The sequence below is a fragment of the Mustela putorius genome, unplaced genomic scaffold (assembly GCF_011764305.1).
Source record: "Mustela putorius furo isolate JIRA1106 unplaced genomic scaffold, ASM1176430v1.1 tig00000083_pilon_pilon_pilon, whole genome shotgun sequence".
Taxonomy (NCBI): domain Eukaryota; kingdom Metazoa; phylum Chordata; class Mammalia; order Carnivora; family Mustelidae; genus Mustela; species Mustela putorius.
Window position 1 is genome coordinate 5,697,037 of NW_025421273.1, and position 17,452 is coordinate 5,714,488.

The window sequence follows — 17,452 nt, forward strand, 5'->3', positions numbered from 1 at the left end:
TACGATCTATCTCACTCATTTATTTTGTCATTTTCTGGCTCAAAACAAAATTAATCATGTCTTCTATACCAGTTTCTCTTTTGCTTGCCTCAGGCCAGAATATGCAAGTGATATCTTTTTTTTTTTTAATATTTTATTTATTTATTTGACAGAGAGAGATCACAGGTAGGTAGAGAGGCTTGCAGAGAGAGAGAGAGAGAGAGAGGGGGAAGCAGGCTCCCTGCTGAGCAGAGAGCCCAACGTGGGACTCGATCCCAGGACCCCAAGACCATGACCTGAGCCGAAGGCAGCGGCTTAACCCACTGAGCCACTCAGGTGCCCCTGCAAGTGATATCTTGATTGTTTGATAATATCAATATAGGAAAATTAAATATTGCCCCCCCAAAGTAATATCAGAACTATTTTGAGAATCAGCATGTCAGTAAAAATCTTAGAGAAAATAAAAAGCAACTATTTCCTTACAATATCCTAGAATTTCAGCATTTCCTCATCATAAAGTTTCTGTTTTAATCATTTAACCAAATGACCTTCAATAAACAACCTGGAATAGATTATTTAATTCAGCTAGCCTAGGACCCCTTTCATTATGTGTTTGAAAAACAGCTTTAGAAAGTCGAATGCAGGCAAATGTTAATGCTTTTATACATTTTTAAAAGCAGTTTTGTTCCATTCTCAAATAACATTCAGGTCACTCTTAATGATTACATTCTTTCCTCAGCTAATTTTGAGGCTAAAATCTTGCCATATCCATCACTCTTAGATTTGTATTCAACAACACTAAGTGTTTGAAAAGAGGATGAGACCAGGATCAGTATTTTAAATATAAACAAACATAAACATAGACAAATTAACCCCTCTCTCTGGCTTCGGCTCTTTATCTTTACAATGTAAGGGATAGAAAATTTGATGGCTACTTCTCTCCCAACTCAAAAATCTCAGGCTTTGTGATATTTCCTCAAGGTCAAGTCCATTGTGTGTTTAATCATAATAGGTAGGTAGTCTAATAAACTAGGCCAACCATACTAATGTGTGACAAGTGAATGTGTGGAGAACTATTTGTCCACACAGGTAACATGAACAACTGAAACAATTTAGAAATTTAGAGACATTATCACATCCTTTTCTATCTATCCCTAAGAGAATGACCATGACAGTAGAATGTTGGGAAGAAAGGGAAAAAAAAAAAAATGACCTCATGAAAGGCCAACAGGAGAGACACTTTGGAGGAGGTGGGACATGAAATGTCTATAAAAAGCTCTGTGACAGCCAACCAACCAGGCTCTAAAAATAACTCTGCTTACAAAGTCAAACATGATAGTTTTTAATCTCTTATTTTGTGTTGTATGACTATATATTATAAACTTTAGTTCTACATATTATGAAATATTTGAGTGTTATGCCATAGAGTTAATTTCATAAACCCTTGTCCATTCAATATCTTACCATATAAAACAGTAGCCATGATGTTTTATCACTGCATTCTCAATTAATATGCATTAGTATTGACTGTTATTAAGCTTTTGTCACAGATAGATCTCCCTATCTGTTCCACATATCTAACTTTAAAAGATAGAAAGGTGTGTGGGGGGGTGCCTTGATGGCTCAGTCGATTAAACAGCTGACTCTTGGTTTCTGCTCAGGTCATGATCTCTGGGTCATGGGATTGAGCCCCCTGTCTGGCTCCCCACTCAGCATGGAGTCTAGTTGTCTCCCTCTCTTTCTGCCCATCCTCCTGCTTGCACTCTCTCTCTCTCTCTCTCTCTAAAATAAGTAAATCTTAAAAAAATAAAATTTAAAAGAGAGAGAATGAGAAAAGGGACAAATGAGAAAATGACACAGTAGTAAACAATTAGTTGGGAAAATCATCTGACTATTAAAAGCCATGAGCTCATCTCTTTAGAAAATCAACAAGTTATGTTTTGGAAAAGGAACCTTCAATATAAGAGATTAAAAATGCCTACTTCTGAGACTGAGATAATTTTTCTGCTTTCCTTGGCAAGGTGTTTCAAACAAGGGTGTCTTTTCCCTTGTCACAATGAATTTCAAATCCAACATTTAAGCAGTGCAGAAAAAAAGAAACAGTTTCACCAAACCCTGATCTGATAATCCCTCTTGGATTACAAATGAGCTAATGACACTTTTCATAATAAAAATAAAAAGTAAGCGGTCTGTCATGAGCAAACTATGTCTACTATGTCTACTATGTCAACTTGTCTACTATGAGCAAAGTATTGTCAGAGACATCAGTATATAATTTCTAATTCTCACAAAAATTATGCAATATAAACATTAGAAGGTCCACTTAACAGATGACTACAGGAATTAATAAACATTTTTACAAGTTATTACAAATGTCGCTCTCACTCTTCCTTACCCTTTCTTTCTCTCCTTAGGTAGGCAACATAAACTATTTATTATTCTAAATTAATTAATTAAATACTAACCAGACTATTAGAAATGTCTAATGTTTAAAGTATTAGACCTATCAGAGATGATACCTCTCTGCATAGGCAATTCTCTCACCAATCTGTTTAATTTTTCTTGAGAAAATATGAAATGCATAGAAAAAAAACTAGTATGAACAACATTGTGCATGTACCACAGAAGGTTATAGACCATTTTATACCTTCTACAGGCACATAGGATAAAAATAGCAAGCAGAATCTTGGATTCACCATCACACATGTTACTGTACATTAACAAGTATATTAGCACCTACCAATGTCCCTCTTGTTGCACTCTACACATCACAAGATTTTGTACTTCATGTGATCCCACTGAATTAGATTCCACAGCTTGGTTCTAATCCTTGATCTTCAGATCTAAAAATTAAGCTCTGATGTGGTAGAGTATCACTCTGGCTTTGTTCTCCCTCCCCTCCCCCACCATTTATCCATTCAATTTATCATTTCCTGAAATAACTTAGAAAGTTATAGTCCTACCTAATCTCCCAATCATCATGAAATCTAGAAACTGGCTGCAAAATCCCTTTCTGTGTGTGTGTTTTTCTTCCTGAGACAGGTCTCTTGTCTGAGTTTCTCTTCATTGGTCATATCCCCAAATGATATCTTCATGTCAAGTAGGTAATTCCAAGTCATCTACAAGAAGAATAGAACATACTAGAGTTGGAAGGAAACTCAGAATTTGATACTCTACCATTCCATTTCCACAGCTGAGAAATCAGAGGCCCAGAGAGGATAAAGAACATAGCTGTGGTCACAAAATTATGTATCTCCAGAACTGGAAGTAGAACCTTAGTCACTTGACTCCAGGTACAGAGCTTTTTCCACAACACCAATGTGAATCTCACTGTGCTTGGTAGTGCCAGTTGCTTTCCAGCCCAAATCTTTCCCTTTACTGGCATTGCTATTTCCTTCTCCTCCTTAACCTACCCTTTCCTCGAATACTAAATGTTTGAAAGCCAGAGCTTTGACACATGTTATTTGAAATATTTCCAAAATTTGGCTGAGGATTCTATTTGGCCTTAAATTTTAAGTAAGGATTTCCTTTATCTTCCTAGCATACAACACCTCTCTGGTAACATAGACCTGTAGGGTAGTACGTGATTCCCCACATTGGCTCCCATATACTCACAATATAAAAATAGAACCAAAATATTATAGAATTAGAAGCAAGCTTAAGCAATGGTCTCCCTCATTTTTCCATCTGAGTATCTAAAGAACCATAGCTAAATGATCATTTCTTTGATCTCTCTTTTGCAATTTCCAATGCCTAAACAAATTCTCTTGTTTCATTACTTTTGAATATAATTTTATCTTAAAATGAACTTTCTTCTCATTTAACTTGATCTCATTTGCTCTTCTGGCATAGAGAAAAAATGATCCCATTTTTTTTCATTAAAAGAAAAAAGGACCAATCTATTTTTTAAGAGAGTATGTAAACATCATGTTGACTCATTCATTTTCTCTAAGCAGTTTGGTTCATATATTTGAGCTGGGACAATGTGGCCATTATGATGCTATTTGCTAGAATTTTCTGGCACATTATTTGTCACCACGTCTGACTATAGTAGTGTTCATATACAGAAGGCAATTAACTTTTCAAAAATATTTGCTTTTATTGAAAATAAATGTATAAAAGAAGACTGAAATGTGACTTTGTGGATTTTAACTCTCTTTAAACTGTACATATGTTGCAAAAAGAAAATCCACTGAAACTACCCACAGTTTCATCTTCCCTAAACAACATTTCGTATATACCCCAAACTTACAACATACCCCGACTCACCCCATCCCATTGGCTACTGGATCAGGTCTAAAATTCTTACAATGGAGGCTCACCCCATATCAGCATCCACATCTTACTACCATTTTGCCTTCTACTCTTTTTTACAATCTTTTGCTAAACCTAGAGAAGTCTACACATTATTCCTTGAAACTATGGATTTGTGTATGCCCATCCCCAACTGAGATGGCTTTACTTCTCTATTCTGCCTTTGTAAATTCTACTTCTCTTCCAACTTCCTCTTCTACAGCAAAGTTACTTTCTTAGCCATTACAACACCTTGTACACACATGAGTCACTTCTGCTTTGCCTCTTAAAGACACCAGCAAGCATGCTGTAAAGAGTACGAGCTATAAAGCCAAACAGTCCATGCACTATATTAACCACAGATTATAATCCTAATCTTCTCACTAATTATACAACTGTGAAAAATTACTTCACTTCACTTTAATTTTCTCAACTGAAGAATGGAAATAGGGGCACCTGACTGGTTCAGTGGATAGAGGATCTGACTCTTGATTTTGGGGTAATGAGTTTGGGCCTCATGTTAAAAAAAAAAAAAAAGAATGAAACAATATACATCATATTACTGAAAATAATCTGAAGTGCTACTTTGTAATCCATCTATTACTCAGATAAAAAATACTATTTATATTTTTAATAAAGGCTATCCATTTTCAGTTAGATGAAAATCCATTAAAGAAAAAAAAAAAAAACATGGGGAGGGGTAAACCAACGCTTGTGTCCTCTTGTCTTATACCAACTCAATAACTTCTTTTCTGGAAATAAGAATAAAAATTTAAATACATGACACCAGTCACTCAGATCAACCCTTGTTTGTCAGATTTCATAAAGGAGTTTCTTGGTAAGGCACTGAACCTAAAAATAAGTGACTGCAGTGGAAGTACAAACAGTCCATCCATTATATCAGCACCATCAGCCCACAGTATGCTGGTGACAGTGTGGGTGTGGGCACACAAATATTTGGTTTAGAAGGAAAAAAAAAATCTGCCAAGAAATTTATCCTGATTATGATGCGTGAGCATATTGCCACCTAAGGGAGATTAGAGACTACTAAATAAAAAGCAGTTCTCATCATCTTTTGAACCTTTTAACTACTAATAATTGGGTACTTTGCTGATGATGCAGAACAACTTTTCAAGCTGATTAATAGGTCATTTGTGTAGAAAAGGCATCCCTGTTCATAAAACAATTATGCTAATCCTCTTTTTTCAAAAATTATAAAATATTCTAATCTTTCAAGAATATAGGTTTGAGTTGCAGATGGCGTTTGCATATTACTTGTCAAGCTCATTAACATTTTTGAATTTCATATATTTTATCCTCGCAACCCCATGAGAACTCTAATATGGGGATTAACACCCTCTATTTAAAACTGGCAAACAAAGATTCGGAGGCAACTTAGAGGCCTGCCCAAGGTCAAATAACTAGTTAAGAGGAGACGGTCTTAGCATTTTGATTTTCTAAACTAGTGCTATTTTCAAAGACCCAGTAAGTAAATATTTTCACAGTTCATAAACCTGAAGGAAGTCTTTCTTCACTGGAAAGTCTCAACTTCATTTGCTTCATTTTAGATGTTTACATTGGTAATACAGTTTTAGCTTGTGCCCATACAAATTCAAAAGTTACTCATTTTCCTGAGTAGATCGATAAGCTGAGTCAATGTTTGATTATGACTAGAACAAAATTATCAAAATTATGCCAGTGCATGACCAGTGTAAATATAATGGCCTGGATACATCTTGGCTCTGTGCATAAAGAACAACATGGGCTATTATTCTACTTTTGAGAGAATCTGACACAACACTGAATCTGAATGAATGCCAGCAGCAGCCCACACACTAGCTATTAGTGGTCTAAAGAAATTGTTCACCAAGTATAACCCAGCATGTAAAACACATTTGTGCACTACTTTTTGGGTACGATCATTAACATTCAAATCCAGGCACAGAGAAAAGTAGTTTATTTGCATAAATGAGAATATGGATAAGGGAATCACTAAACTGTGAACTCAAAAGCAGGAGACAATCTAATGACTGACATTTACTTCTGATTGTAAAACGTATTTCCTTTCAGATAAAAGGATTCTAACTCTGTAACCTCTGATGTGTGTCATTTAATTTTTCCTTCGCGTTGTACCTATTACAGTCAAAACATCTGCCCTACCCTCTCTGTGCCACCCAGCCTACAACTTATCAAAGCTTAAAATGGTCACAGAAATGAACAGGTTGCTAATCAACATGTCAAAGCAAAAAATATTGGTAGCCCAGTGTACGGAAGGATAGCCACTTTCTCATTTTACTTTATATAAGTTACAGCTGTATAAAGATATTATAGAGGAGATTCATGCCTCCAGTGGAAAGCTAGATTACATAGTGTCCAGGAGCCCTCCTCATTCTGAAACTTCATTATTCTACTCATTATACCATTTCTGGTCTCTTATTTTATGAATAACTAAGGGAAACAGAAACATAGGGTAAATTTAGATCAGCCACGATTACTTCACCTAAAACATTAGCTCATGATTCTAAACTCAAAATATAAACTTCAATAAAATTAAAATTAAAATTAAAATTTAGAAACAAGTAATATGAGGGCACCTGGGTGGCTCAGTGGGTTAAGCCGCTGCCTTCGGCTCAGGTCATGATCTCGGGGTCCCGGGATCGAGTCCCGCATCGGGCTCTCTGCTCAGCAGGGAGCCTGCTTCCTCCTCTCTCTCTCTCTGCCTGCCTCTCTGCCTACTTGTGATCCCTCTCTGTCAAATAAATAAATAAAATCTTAAAAAAAAAAAGAAACAAGTAATATGAAAGGATGTAAAACCGTCAAAAGCACTGACCTTCAAATTTTTGCCACATAATGGGATTATCCTTAAAAACCAAAAGAAAACAACAACAAAAAACAAAACCTAAACAACTAAAAGCTTCCACAAAGCACTTGAAGGACTAATATCTGTTTTCCTTAATTACTGCTTGATAAAATATTATAATATAATCCTATAATTTCTGCACCACTTATTTGACACTTCAGCTTTATATGAACAAACTATTTTTTAGCCAAATGTATTTTTTATGCATATGTGAAGCTAAGAAATGCAAGAATTTTGATCCTAGGTTTCATCAACCACATGTTCCATCACTGACAAATTTTTAGACTAAGCAAAGGCAGGAAGAGTAACTTAGTGACCTTGTTCTCTGAACATAGAACCATCTCCTCTCTGTGACATCAGTGGCTCAACCACTGTCATTATATATGTATTTTGAAACATACTTAAAAATGGATATGCCAAATTTTAAAACATATTTCCAGAAGAAATGCGCAAAATATAATTATTTTAATTTAGACATCAATTATTTCAATAATTGAAGAGAACCATTGTCACATATTAAGATAATTCTAAAAGTTCCTTATTGTTATTAATAAAGAGATACCTCATTTTGCCAAAGAAATCTTTGTAACTTGAGTATAAATTCAATTTAGGAGTACCTGGGTCGCTCATTTGGTTGGGTATCTGCTTTCAGATTGGGTCATGATCTCAGAACCCTAGGATCAAGTCCCACATCGGGCTTTCTGCTCAGCGGGAACCGTGCTTCTCCCACTTCCCCCTGCTCATACTTAAAAATGTTTATAAATTAACTCAATTAGGAGACATCACTTTTAAGAAATACATTCAGCAAATACTTTTACAAATTAATTCTGTTTAATAATTCAGATTTTTCTATATGCATTTATTTGCAGTGAGCAAATTTTCTGTGAAAATTAGTTTACATTCCTTAAGAACATATATCACTTGAGTATTTGTAAAATAAACTTTAGAAATATTCTAAGAATGCAGATTACATTGTTTTGTAATTTTAAAAAATCACAACACATAATACTTCTGTAATCCACACATATATAGTCAAAACATTATATGCTATTTTCTAGCAACTGTTAAGGTAGAAAGCTACAATGTATATAAAGATGAAGATTTGTCTCTCATAGAAAACTGAATCCCTAAAATGACAAAATGAAAAAAAAAAAAAAAAGACCTCAAATCAGCCTTTAATGTTCTGTCCTGCAACCTAGCTATAGTGCATTTGGGTAAGATTTTTAGATTGGTTTATTTTGCTGTGTCTTTAATCAGTTTAACAGTTTTACATGTCCTATAAACAATAGGCCTTATAAAACAGTATACTGTTATTAAGAAATGCCTTTACACTGACTTAATACAAATCAATAAGGATAGAAACACATATACTAAGAACTTAAAATGGCTATATCTGAATTGAATGCAAATAACATGATTATGGACCCTTTATGATCCAGTCTGATTAATCACACTGCCCTAAATATAGGTCTTTGGACATCTTCCCCAAGCCAAGTTTCTCTTCTTCTAAGTTATCATTGGTACAAGGTGTGATGACTTTCAGGCATCAATTAATATAAATTGGAAGCAGGCAAAGTATTAATTAAACATGACACTCTGATTATTTAAACCTTCTATTAAAGCTGATTATTCAGACCATGTTGATAGCCTGTTCTTTAAAAATGACTGATGATATCAAGCTTTACTGACTTCCACCAAGCCGACTGTTTCCAACTCTTGAAGACAGAGGGAATAAATGAAGTGAGAAGAACAATGGCACAAGTCTAATAGACAAACCGACTAATCTCAGACCCCCAAGGTCAAAGTAAAGCAATTCATTTCTTGGCTTTCATCAACACAAGACATGATTGATCAATCAAAGAGCAGGATTACAAACATTATACATCTCAATGATATGTTCTTTGCACTGTGTAACTTTGGGAACAATGATAGATTGCACAGTCGCCATGCAAGTAATATCATAAGGCAAACCTCATTATATTTACAAAGAAAAACACTTTACTCTTTAAAAACAGAGGTACACACTAGCTATCCTTACTACTACTGGGCATTTCATTTGATGGGGGAAATTTCAAAATTCAGATATTCTTTGGGATCCTATCACCTTCCTGGTCCAAGCTTTGAACATACTTGCTCCTCAAAATACTATTTTTACTCTTATGGAGTCAGCCACCATGTTATAGATAATTACAAATTGTTACAAAAATTTCCATGATAATTACTGTCATTTTACATAAATATGTTAAATGCCTCTTAAAGAATTGCTACTTCCATTGACCCAAAACTACTCTTAGAGAAGAAAACATTATAAAAAGACACTGGGAATATTTATAGCCTTATAAATGTAAACATTTAGTAGGAATTTTGCCCCTATTTTTAAGATTAGTGCTTTACAAGCTTTAAAGAGAAAGTGAGACATAATACAAGAAAGAAGTCATGAGCTAGTTATTTTGATTCTATTAATCTCCCAGTTTATCTCTCACTTGTTCTAACACTTAGGGAACTGTTCTATAAGTCATGCTTGTAATAGCGGTTCTGGAATTACTCCATGGAGTGGCGTTAGGTAATCTGAAAGATTTCCACTGAAATTAAATTATATGTAAAGGGTAGTCAATTGGGATCATGGAAACTTACTCTACATTCTTTATATTTAAAATCACATTGTTATATTCAGTGATATAAATTAATGATCACTTTTCCTATTAGGTCACAATTTTAGCAATATTGTATTGCCTAGTTGGAGGAGGAGAGTAAAAAGTGTTGTATGTTCAGGGATGATACATTTCACCAGCTGCCAGAAAGTTACACGTTGCAGCACACCTGGACACATGCATTTGTGACTGATTGGAAAACACATTTATCTTGGCATATCACAAAGGAGATGGAATTATAATTATTCTCCCTTGTAACTAAAGATATTTTGGAGCTGTATCTACGTACAAAATAATACAAATTACACATCTGGACAAGGTTCACGTAATTTTACCATCTGTTCTCTATGTTCAACCATAAATATTTCCCAAATTTTTCATTGTGTCTAAAAAATAAGATTTAGTTTTTAAAGACCTGGCCTGATTGTCAACGTTATAGAGAAATGTTACTTTTAAAATTAAGACACTGAATAAATTGCTTAAAACCCTGAATTTCTTTGGTTGATAAGTACACAGTACAAATTTAATCTTTGCTTCCCATTAAGGGGATTTTGTGTATTTCTCACGTTCTTATTTTGAGAAAATAAACATATTAGCTAAGTTTTACACAGAATCTTTTGGGCAAAAACTGAATACTCAAGAACCTAGGATAGCAGAACAAAAAGTACCAGAGGTTTCTTTTTTCTGCATAAGTCTTAGCAATTACTAATTATCTTGACCTAAAATTCCATAGATTCTTACTTAATCTATCCTGAGAAGTTCCTTAGTTTAAGACCTTAAAATAATCAAACTAAAAGTGTTCCAGAAATATTTCATGACATTTACAGAATCATGATTTTCAGAAAATGAAAATATTTCATCTGGCATAACCACTGATAATCAGTCTAAATCAGCTTTGATAGTGACTTTTAAATTATTATGACACTCATATCTTATTTATTCCTTTAAAAATGCATTTTTCACTAAATATAAAAAAATTAAACAAAATCTGTACACAAGAGGAGAGATCATAAAATGCATATTCAATTTCAGTCCTGAAAGTGTATGGGATAGGCTTCAATATGGTATGAAATAATTTTTCATATTTCCTTCAAAAATACTGGAAAAGGAGAATTGCTTAGGATATTGTAACCAAGGAAATACTCTTTTTTAAAAAGATTTTATTTATTCATTTTACAGACAGAGATCATAAGCAGGCAGAGAGGCAGACAGAGAGAAGGGGAAGCAGGATCCCTGCTGAGCAGAGAGCCCAATGCAGGGCTCAATCCCAGGACCCTGAGATCATGACCTGAGCCGAAGGCAGAGGCTTTAACCCACTGAGCCACCCAGGTGCCCCCCAAGGAAATACTCTTATATGAGTAATACTTCATGTTGTTCATAAAATCATAATATAATTACAGTAACAACCACCAATTATGTAGAGGTTAAAAAGTACTGTCACTAATCTAGGTACTTTGTACACATTAACTCATTACCATAACCCAATGAGGTAAGTGCTGTAATTATTCTCACTTTTTTGAGATGAGGAAACTTCTTTGCAACAACAATGACAAAACACTGAATCAATAAGAAACTCTTCTCTAGTAGTTGTACATATTGAATCAGAGACCTCATCAATATGTGAAACTAAGACCCTTAAATTAAGAAAAAGAGAGAGAGAGAGAAATTCTTGAATGGCATACATTTCCAGTAGAATGCATCAGAAATTCAGATCAAGGTAATCATGGCATAAATAATTTTAAAATATGCTTAATATATACAATACTATTATATGTACAGCAAGTAAAACTGGACTTAAACTGTTAAATATCGGGGTGCCTGGGTGGCTCAGTGGGTTAAAACCTCTGCCTTCCACTCAGGTCATGATCCCAGGGTCCTGGGATGGAGCCCCACATGGGGCTCTCTGCTCAGCGGGGAGCCTGCTTCCCCTTCTCTCTCTGCCTGCCTCTCTGCCTGCTTGTGATCTCTGTTTGTCAAATAAATAAATAAAATCCTTAAAAAAAAAAAAACTGTTAAATATCATTACAAGAAAATCTGAACTATATCTATGCCACTGATGTACCATATAGCAAATATCACACTATAGGTTCCATCCCCAAATCTACAACTTGCCATTTTTTCCCCCAAGAAATATTCTCTGATACTAGATTTTAGTAACTGGGCTCTTTAAAGAATCTTTAGACTTAAAAGACATAAACCATAGTAATCTCTTTTATAAAATGAAAACTCAATGCATATTTTACATATACATATATAAAATCTAGTATGAGTAGTATGTTCTCTGTGTTACCACTTACACACTATTCTCAAAAACAGTAAAAATGGGACAACCTACTTATCTCCATAATTAATAGATTTAGAGTCATCAACTGGCTTATTATTTCAAAGTAATGCTAAAAGAAACTAGTTCCTGGTAAATGTGTGTTCTCTACTACAATCCCAGTTATAAATATGAAAGTACTGTCATAAATTTCTCATGTTTCTCAATAAAATAACTTTTTCACATGTTTAAATTACATATTGATTTGCATAACAGTTGAATCAGATAGTATGAAACATCATTTTAACCTCAATTGCTGGTTTGCAAGTTCAAAATTCTGACAACCCAGGTATGTGGCCTGATCTAACCGCTTACCATCTCCCTCCTGATATACTTAGTGCCAAAATTTGTCTACCTTAATGTGAACTGTGAACACTTGAATTTATTCTCTGATACTTAAGCAATTTCACACGGATTCACCTTTGTACATGTTTTATTTCTTGAATGTCTTTCTCTCTTTTTCTTTCTCTCTCACCCTCACCCTTCCTCACTCTATTCTAACCAAAAAACACCTGTTCATCATTTGACACTCTACATAATAAGCACATCTCCATAGACAGAGTTAAGTATTTGCCCCTTTACTCTGTCAGACGAAGTTAAAAATCTATTATGGCATCATATGATGTTACTTTCATTTGTTTTCACATTCGACTAACTGACTAGACCATGAAATCATAAACACAAGTCTTATTCATCAGTTAAGAAGATCCTAGCACAATGGTTGAAACATGGTAGATGTTTAATGAATGCCAGATGAGTTAAATTACTTTATAATTCAGTCCATATCTTATGCGGCACTTCTTAAAATTTCCCTCTTCTGCCCATAGATTATGTTGCTTTCCTGTATAGAGTCAAATGTTTTTATACAAATCACAAAATTCACTTATCTAAGTTCTGAGTTAAAAAATAATTCAATTTAGGAGCAATATATAAATCATCATTAAATTACCTCATCATCAAAAGGATTACCTACAAACAAAAAGTAAAAACAATCATCCAGCTACAAAAATTTACAAGTTCTTACAGTATTCTGCACTTACTTTGCAGCTTTCAAATAACCAGCTATTCATTAATTGCACTATTCTCTTTAATTGAACAGTTATGAAAAAATTCACATGAATTATTAAAAATAATTTTTAGACTTCACGTTTCATAGAACATTTGTGGGCAACTGAAAGTCCATGTTAAGTTGTATGCAAGTTTTTATGAGATGGATTACCTAAAATATAACTTTATTATTTTATACTTTCAGGTTATCAGATAATTTAGTTTTTAATGTGGAATATACAATAAAGTTTTTTATATCTCATTTATAATGAAGTCAAATAAAATTTATCTACCTAAGAAAATGATGATGATGAGGAGGAAAAGGATAAAGTTAAATAGCCCACACTGAGGACATTCTTTAGCTCTGTTTTTTCAACTGTCTAAACTTATATTTTATTCCTTATAAATATTTCAGAGTAAATATGGTCACTTACTTTTCAGGATTTTCCACTTCTTCAGTAACAAAATTGAGATAAAACCTAAAAATATATAAATGAATTATAAATCATCAATATATTTTACAATTATAACCCAAAGTGTCAAATTTTAAATATGAACCTTCCAATTCAGAATTATTAAACATTTAAAAACCAATACTTATTATAAGATAAAAATATCCAACAATCAAAGCTCTCACAAATCATTTTTCTATTAAACCATATGTATGGAGTTGTTTTTTATTTTTTAACATTTTTATAGAGGTATTAGATGAACAGTAAAGTGCACAAATCTTAATCTACAATTTGATGAATCTTCACATATTTATACACTTATAGAACCAACAAAAAGATCAAGAGATGAAACATTCCTAGAACCCTGGAAGTTTCCCTTATGGCCCTTTCTAGCCAATACCATTCTGTTGTCAAGGCAACCATTATTTTGACTTTTATCACCTTTAATTAGTTTTACTTCTTTCATCACAACAGACTAATATTGGGGCACCTGGGTGGCTCAGTCAGTTAAGTGTCTGCCTTCAGCTCAAGTCATGATCCCAGGGTCCTGAGATCGAGTCCCCCATCAGGCTCCCTGCTTAGTCTGCTTCTCCCCCTCCCTCTGCCTGCCTCTCTGCCTAATTGTGCTCTCTCTCTCTGTTGAATAAATAAATACAATCTTAAAAAAAAAAAGTAGACTAAACATTTGCTTGTATTACTACTACACAATAATTACTTGTGTGTGTCTGGCTTTTTTTCTGGACTTTTCTTTGGGAGTCTTATCCACGCTGTTTTATATAGCCATAATTCATTATTTTTATTGACATTGCACATTTTATTACACCATCCATTCTACTGTTGATGGTTTTGGATTACTTCCAACTTAGAGCTATTATAAATAGATACCATAAATATGCCTGTACATGTTTTGGGGGGACCATGCAATCATTTCTTTTCAACATATACTCAGAATACAATCACTGGGTTATGGGGTAGATGTATGTTTACTACCAAGCTATTTTTTCCCCATTTTTGCACTCCCAGCAATATAGGAGATTATTATGTTTCAGTGGAAGACAAAGCTGGGTATCCACAGTATTTCTCCTCAAGGAGCTCACAGTTTATAGAATAGCCTATAGAATAGTGGGACACAGCGCAGGTGTCACTGCTGGACCAGCACAGGGCACAATGGGAGCCAGGGACAAGGCCTAACCCAGACTGGCAAGTTGGGAAGGTTTTCTAGAGAAAGCATCACCCTAGTGGAGTCTCCAAAGATGCCTAACATCTATCCCTGGTGAAGTGGTGTAAGGACTGTCGAGACTCAGTACACTGCATGAGCACAGGGGTAGGAGCAACAATGTACAATATTTTGCAGTGCGAAGTGTGGCAGAAGCAGTAAGAACAGAATTTAAGTACCAAATGGCCTTTGGCTTCCAGGAATCCAGGTTTTAGTGGTGTTGGCAAGTCAGTCGAAGCTTGTAGGGCAAGAGAAGTATTACAACACAATAGCATTTCTCAGTTTTAGGGAGTTGGCGATATATAAGCACAAAAGGCAAGTAGGAACCAACAATGGTATCAAAGATATTAGATTCTCAAGGCGCACTTTTTCCTTTCCATGCACTGTTTTCTGGTATATGCTCATCCAAATAACCTCAAGTCACAAGATTATGAAGTTGTTTTTTGACACATTGTTAGTCGCTACATTATTAGTGGATAAGTAAAGAACAAAAAGTTTTGGACACTTCTGCCAAGTTCTGAAGACTTTTATGGGCCCCTTATATGGCAAAAGGTATTCTAGACATACAATATTTCACTTTCAAGTTTCATAAGATTACAACTATTACCCTAAAGTTATGACCCTAGACAAATTCAGATTCCTTTCTTTCACTTTGTGACTCTACTTGTTCCACCCAGAAAATGTCTACCACCTTTCACCCTTATTTTTCCAATCAAAAGGGATGGCTGGAGAGTCTCTGAAGCCTTTAGAGTTCTTTATTGTTATTATTATTATTTTCAGTTAGCCAACATGTAGTTCTTTTTCAAGGTTCCAAGATGTACAGTTGAGGCAGATTCCATCCTCAAATAAGCATTCATAGATGACTGAATTATGAAGATGGGAAAACCAAGGGCTCATACTGGGAAAGCTAAACATATAAGGACAAACACATTTCTACCTCTTCATTTGATAGGTTTAGGCCATTTCCACAAAATAAAAGAGTCATATTTTCAAAACATTCTTCTGTTCTCTTACCATTCTGCAGAAGGTAAAACAGCCATTATATATGTACACAGAAGCTTGGGTCTGTAAGTATGAATTTTCTTCTACCTAAAACCAAATGGCTAGAATATTAGCCCAACAGACTTAAATATATTTAAAGTATCTTGTAATTTAAAATAAGAAATAGAAAATCAGTTTTATCTCATTTTTTATAAAAACCCATCTAAATTCTAAATTTTTATCTCATTATCTCATTTTTTATTAAAACCCACCTAAATTCACAACTAGGAAGTTGACGTTCATGGTTGTCAAAAACTAGACAATAAGTCCAAAATGGAGTGCTTATGCATAGCCCTGCAGCACCAAACCAAGACAATTCCAGTTTCTGCTCTCCCAGTAAAGGAATTTTAAACCAATCAGAATCACTTGATTGGTACTAGTTAGGTAATCTGCCTGACAGATCCCCACCATTGCTTACATGAAAATAACCTTGCAAAAACCAACCTGCTTTCTTGCCTACACAAACTTCTTTGTTCCTGCTCCCTCCTGCCTATAAAACTTTCATTTTGTACAGTTCCTCAGAGCTCCTTTCTATCTGCGAGATGAAATGCTGCCTGATTCAAATCAACTTTTGCTCAAATAAACTCTTAAACATTTTAATAGGCTTCAGTTTATCTTTTAACAAGGTTAAGGCATCTAATATTTTAAGCACTATGTCTTAAGTAGAAATATTTGAATAGCTGACAGAACAGGAAGAGTAAGGTGATCTAACAAGTTAGCAATCAAGGGTATTTTTTAATGACTAGAAAGTAAGTTTTCTAAAGATAGAGGCTATAGTTATACCAGGAAGGCAAGCAACAATCAATACTTATGTCTGGGATATGCACTCTGAGGGATTTCATGTGTTTGTTATAAGGCTTAAGCAATGGGAAGTACAGGAAGGACATGTAGGCAAAAAAAGAAAGAAAAAAAAAAACATAAAATAAACACGTGCACACACAGAAATGTTTCCAGGCTTCTCATGTCAAAAATAATCCAGTTCCTTCTTTTTTTTTTTTTTTTTTTTTTTTTTTTATAGTTGTTTTAAAAACTGGTGTTTTCCAACAATGTTTATAGCAAGAAAGGAAATATTTGTGAAAAAAGGAACACAATTTCAAATACTTGCCATAGCTCCAGAGAATAGAGAAAAGGAAAGGGCTTGGGGCAGGGTGGGGGTGTGAAGGAGAAAGCTTCTTATTTTGGTCCAAACATTCACATCCTGTGGGAAATACACCTTTATGCTTTCCTAGTCTCCAGCAATGAGTCCATAGCATTCTCCTTGCTTTACATCTCCTCAAGGCCTCTAGAGAACGTTCACAAGATCTATTGTTTCAGCTTTTCCATAATGGTGTATAAAAGTACCACAAAGCTGGCAATGCATTCCAGTACCCAACTATGTGAATTATTTTTAAAAAGAAGCTTATTCTTTAGATTAGATTTGACACAATGGTACAAAATAATCCCAGCAGGTGCTTTAGAAAGACTAAATCTACCGAGGATAGGATTTAAAAGGGAGGAAAAAAGACACTGAAAAACTTTCTATTACACAGTTTTAAAAAACCCCACGAAGCAATATTTAGCTTTGGATCAGGATATGGGACTGAAATTGGTTGA

General features: G+C 34.4%; 1 protein-coding gene across 2 annotated transcripts in view; it reads right to left on the bottom strand.

The window, feature by feature from the left end:
• The window catches only part of SLC7A11 (solute carrier family 7 member 11), a 74,626-nt gene that overhangs the window by 32,852 nt on the left and 24,322 nt on the right, over positions 1-17,452 (bottom strand). For both annotated transcript variants that reach the window (XM_045069780.1, XM_004768509.3), the window contains one exon: positions 13,585-13,629. In XM_045069780.1, coding sequence (XP_044925715.1) covers positions 13,585-13,629 — 45 coding nt within the window. The remainder of the gene's footprint in view (positions 1-13,584; positions 13,630-17,452) is intronic.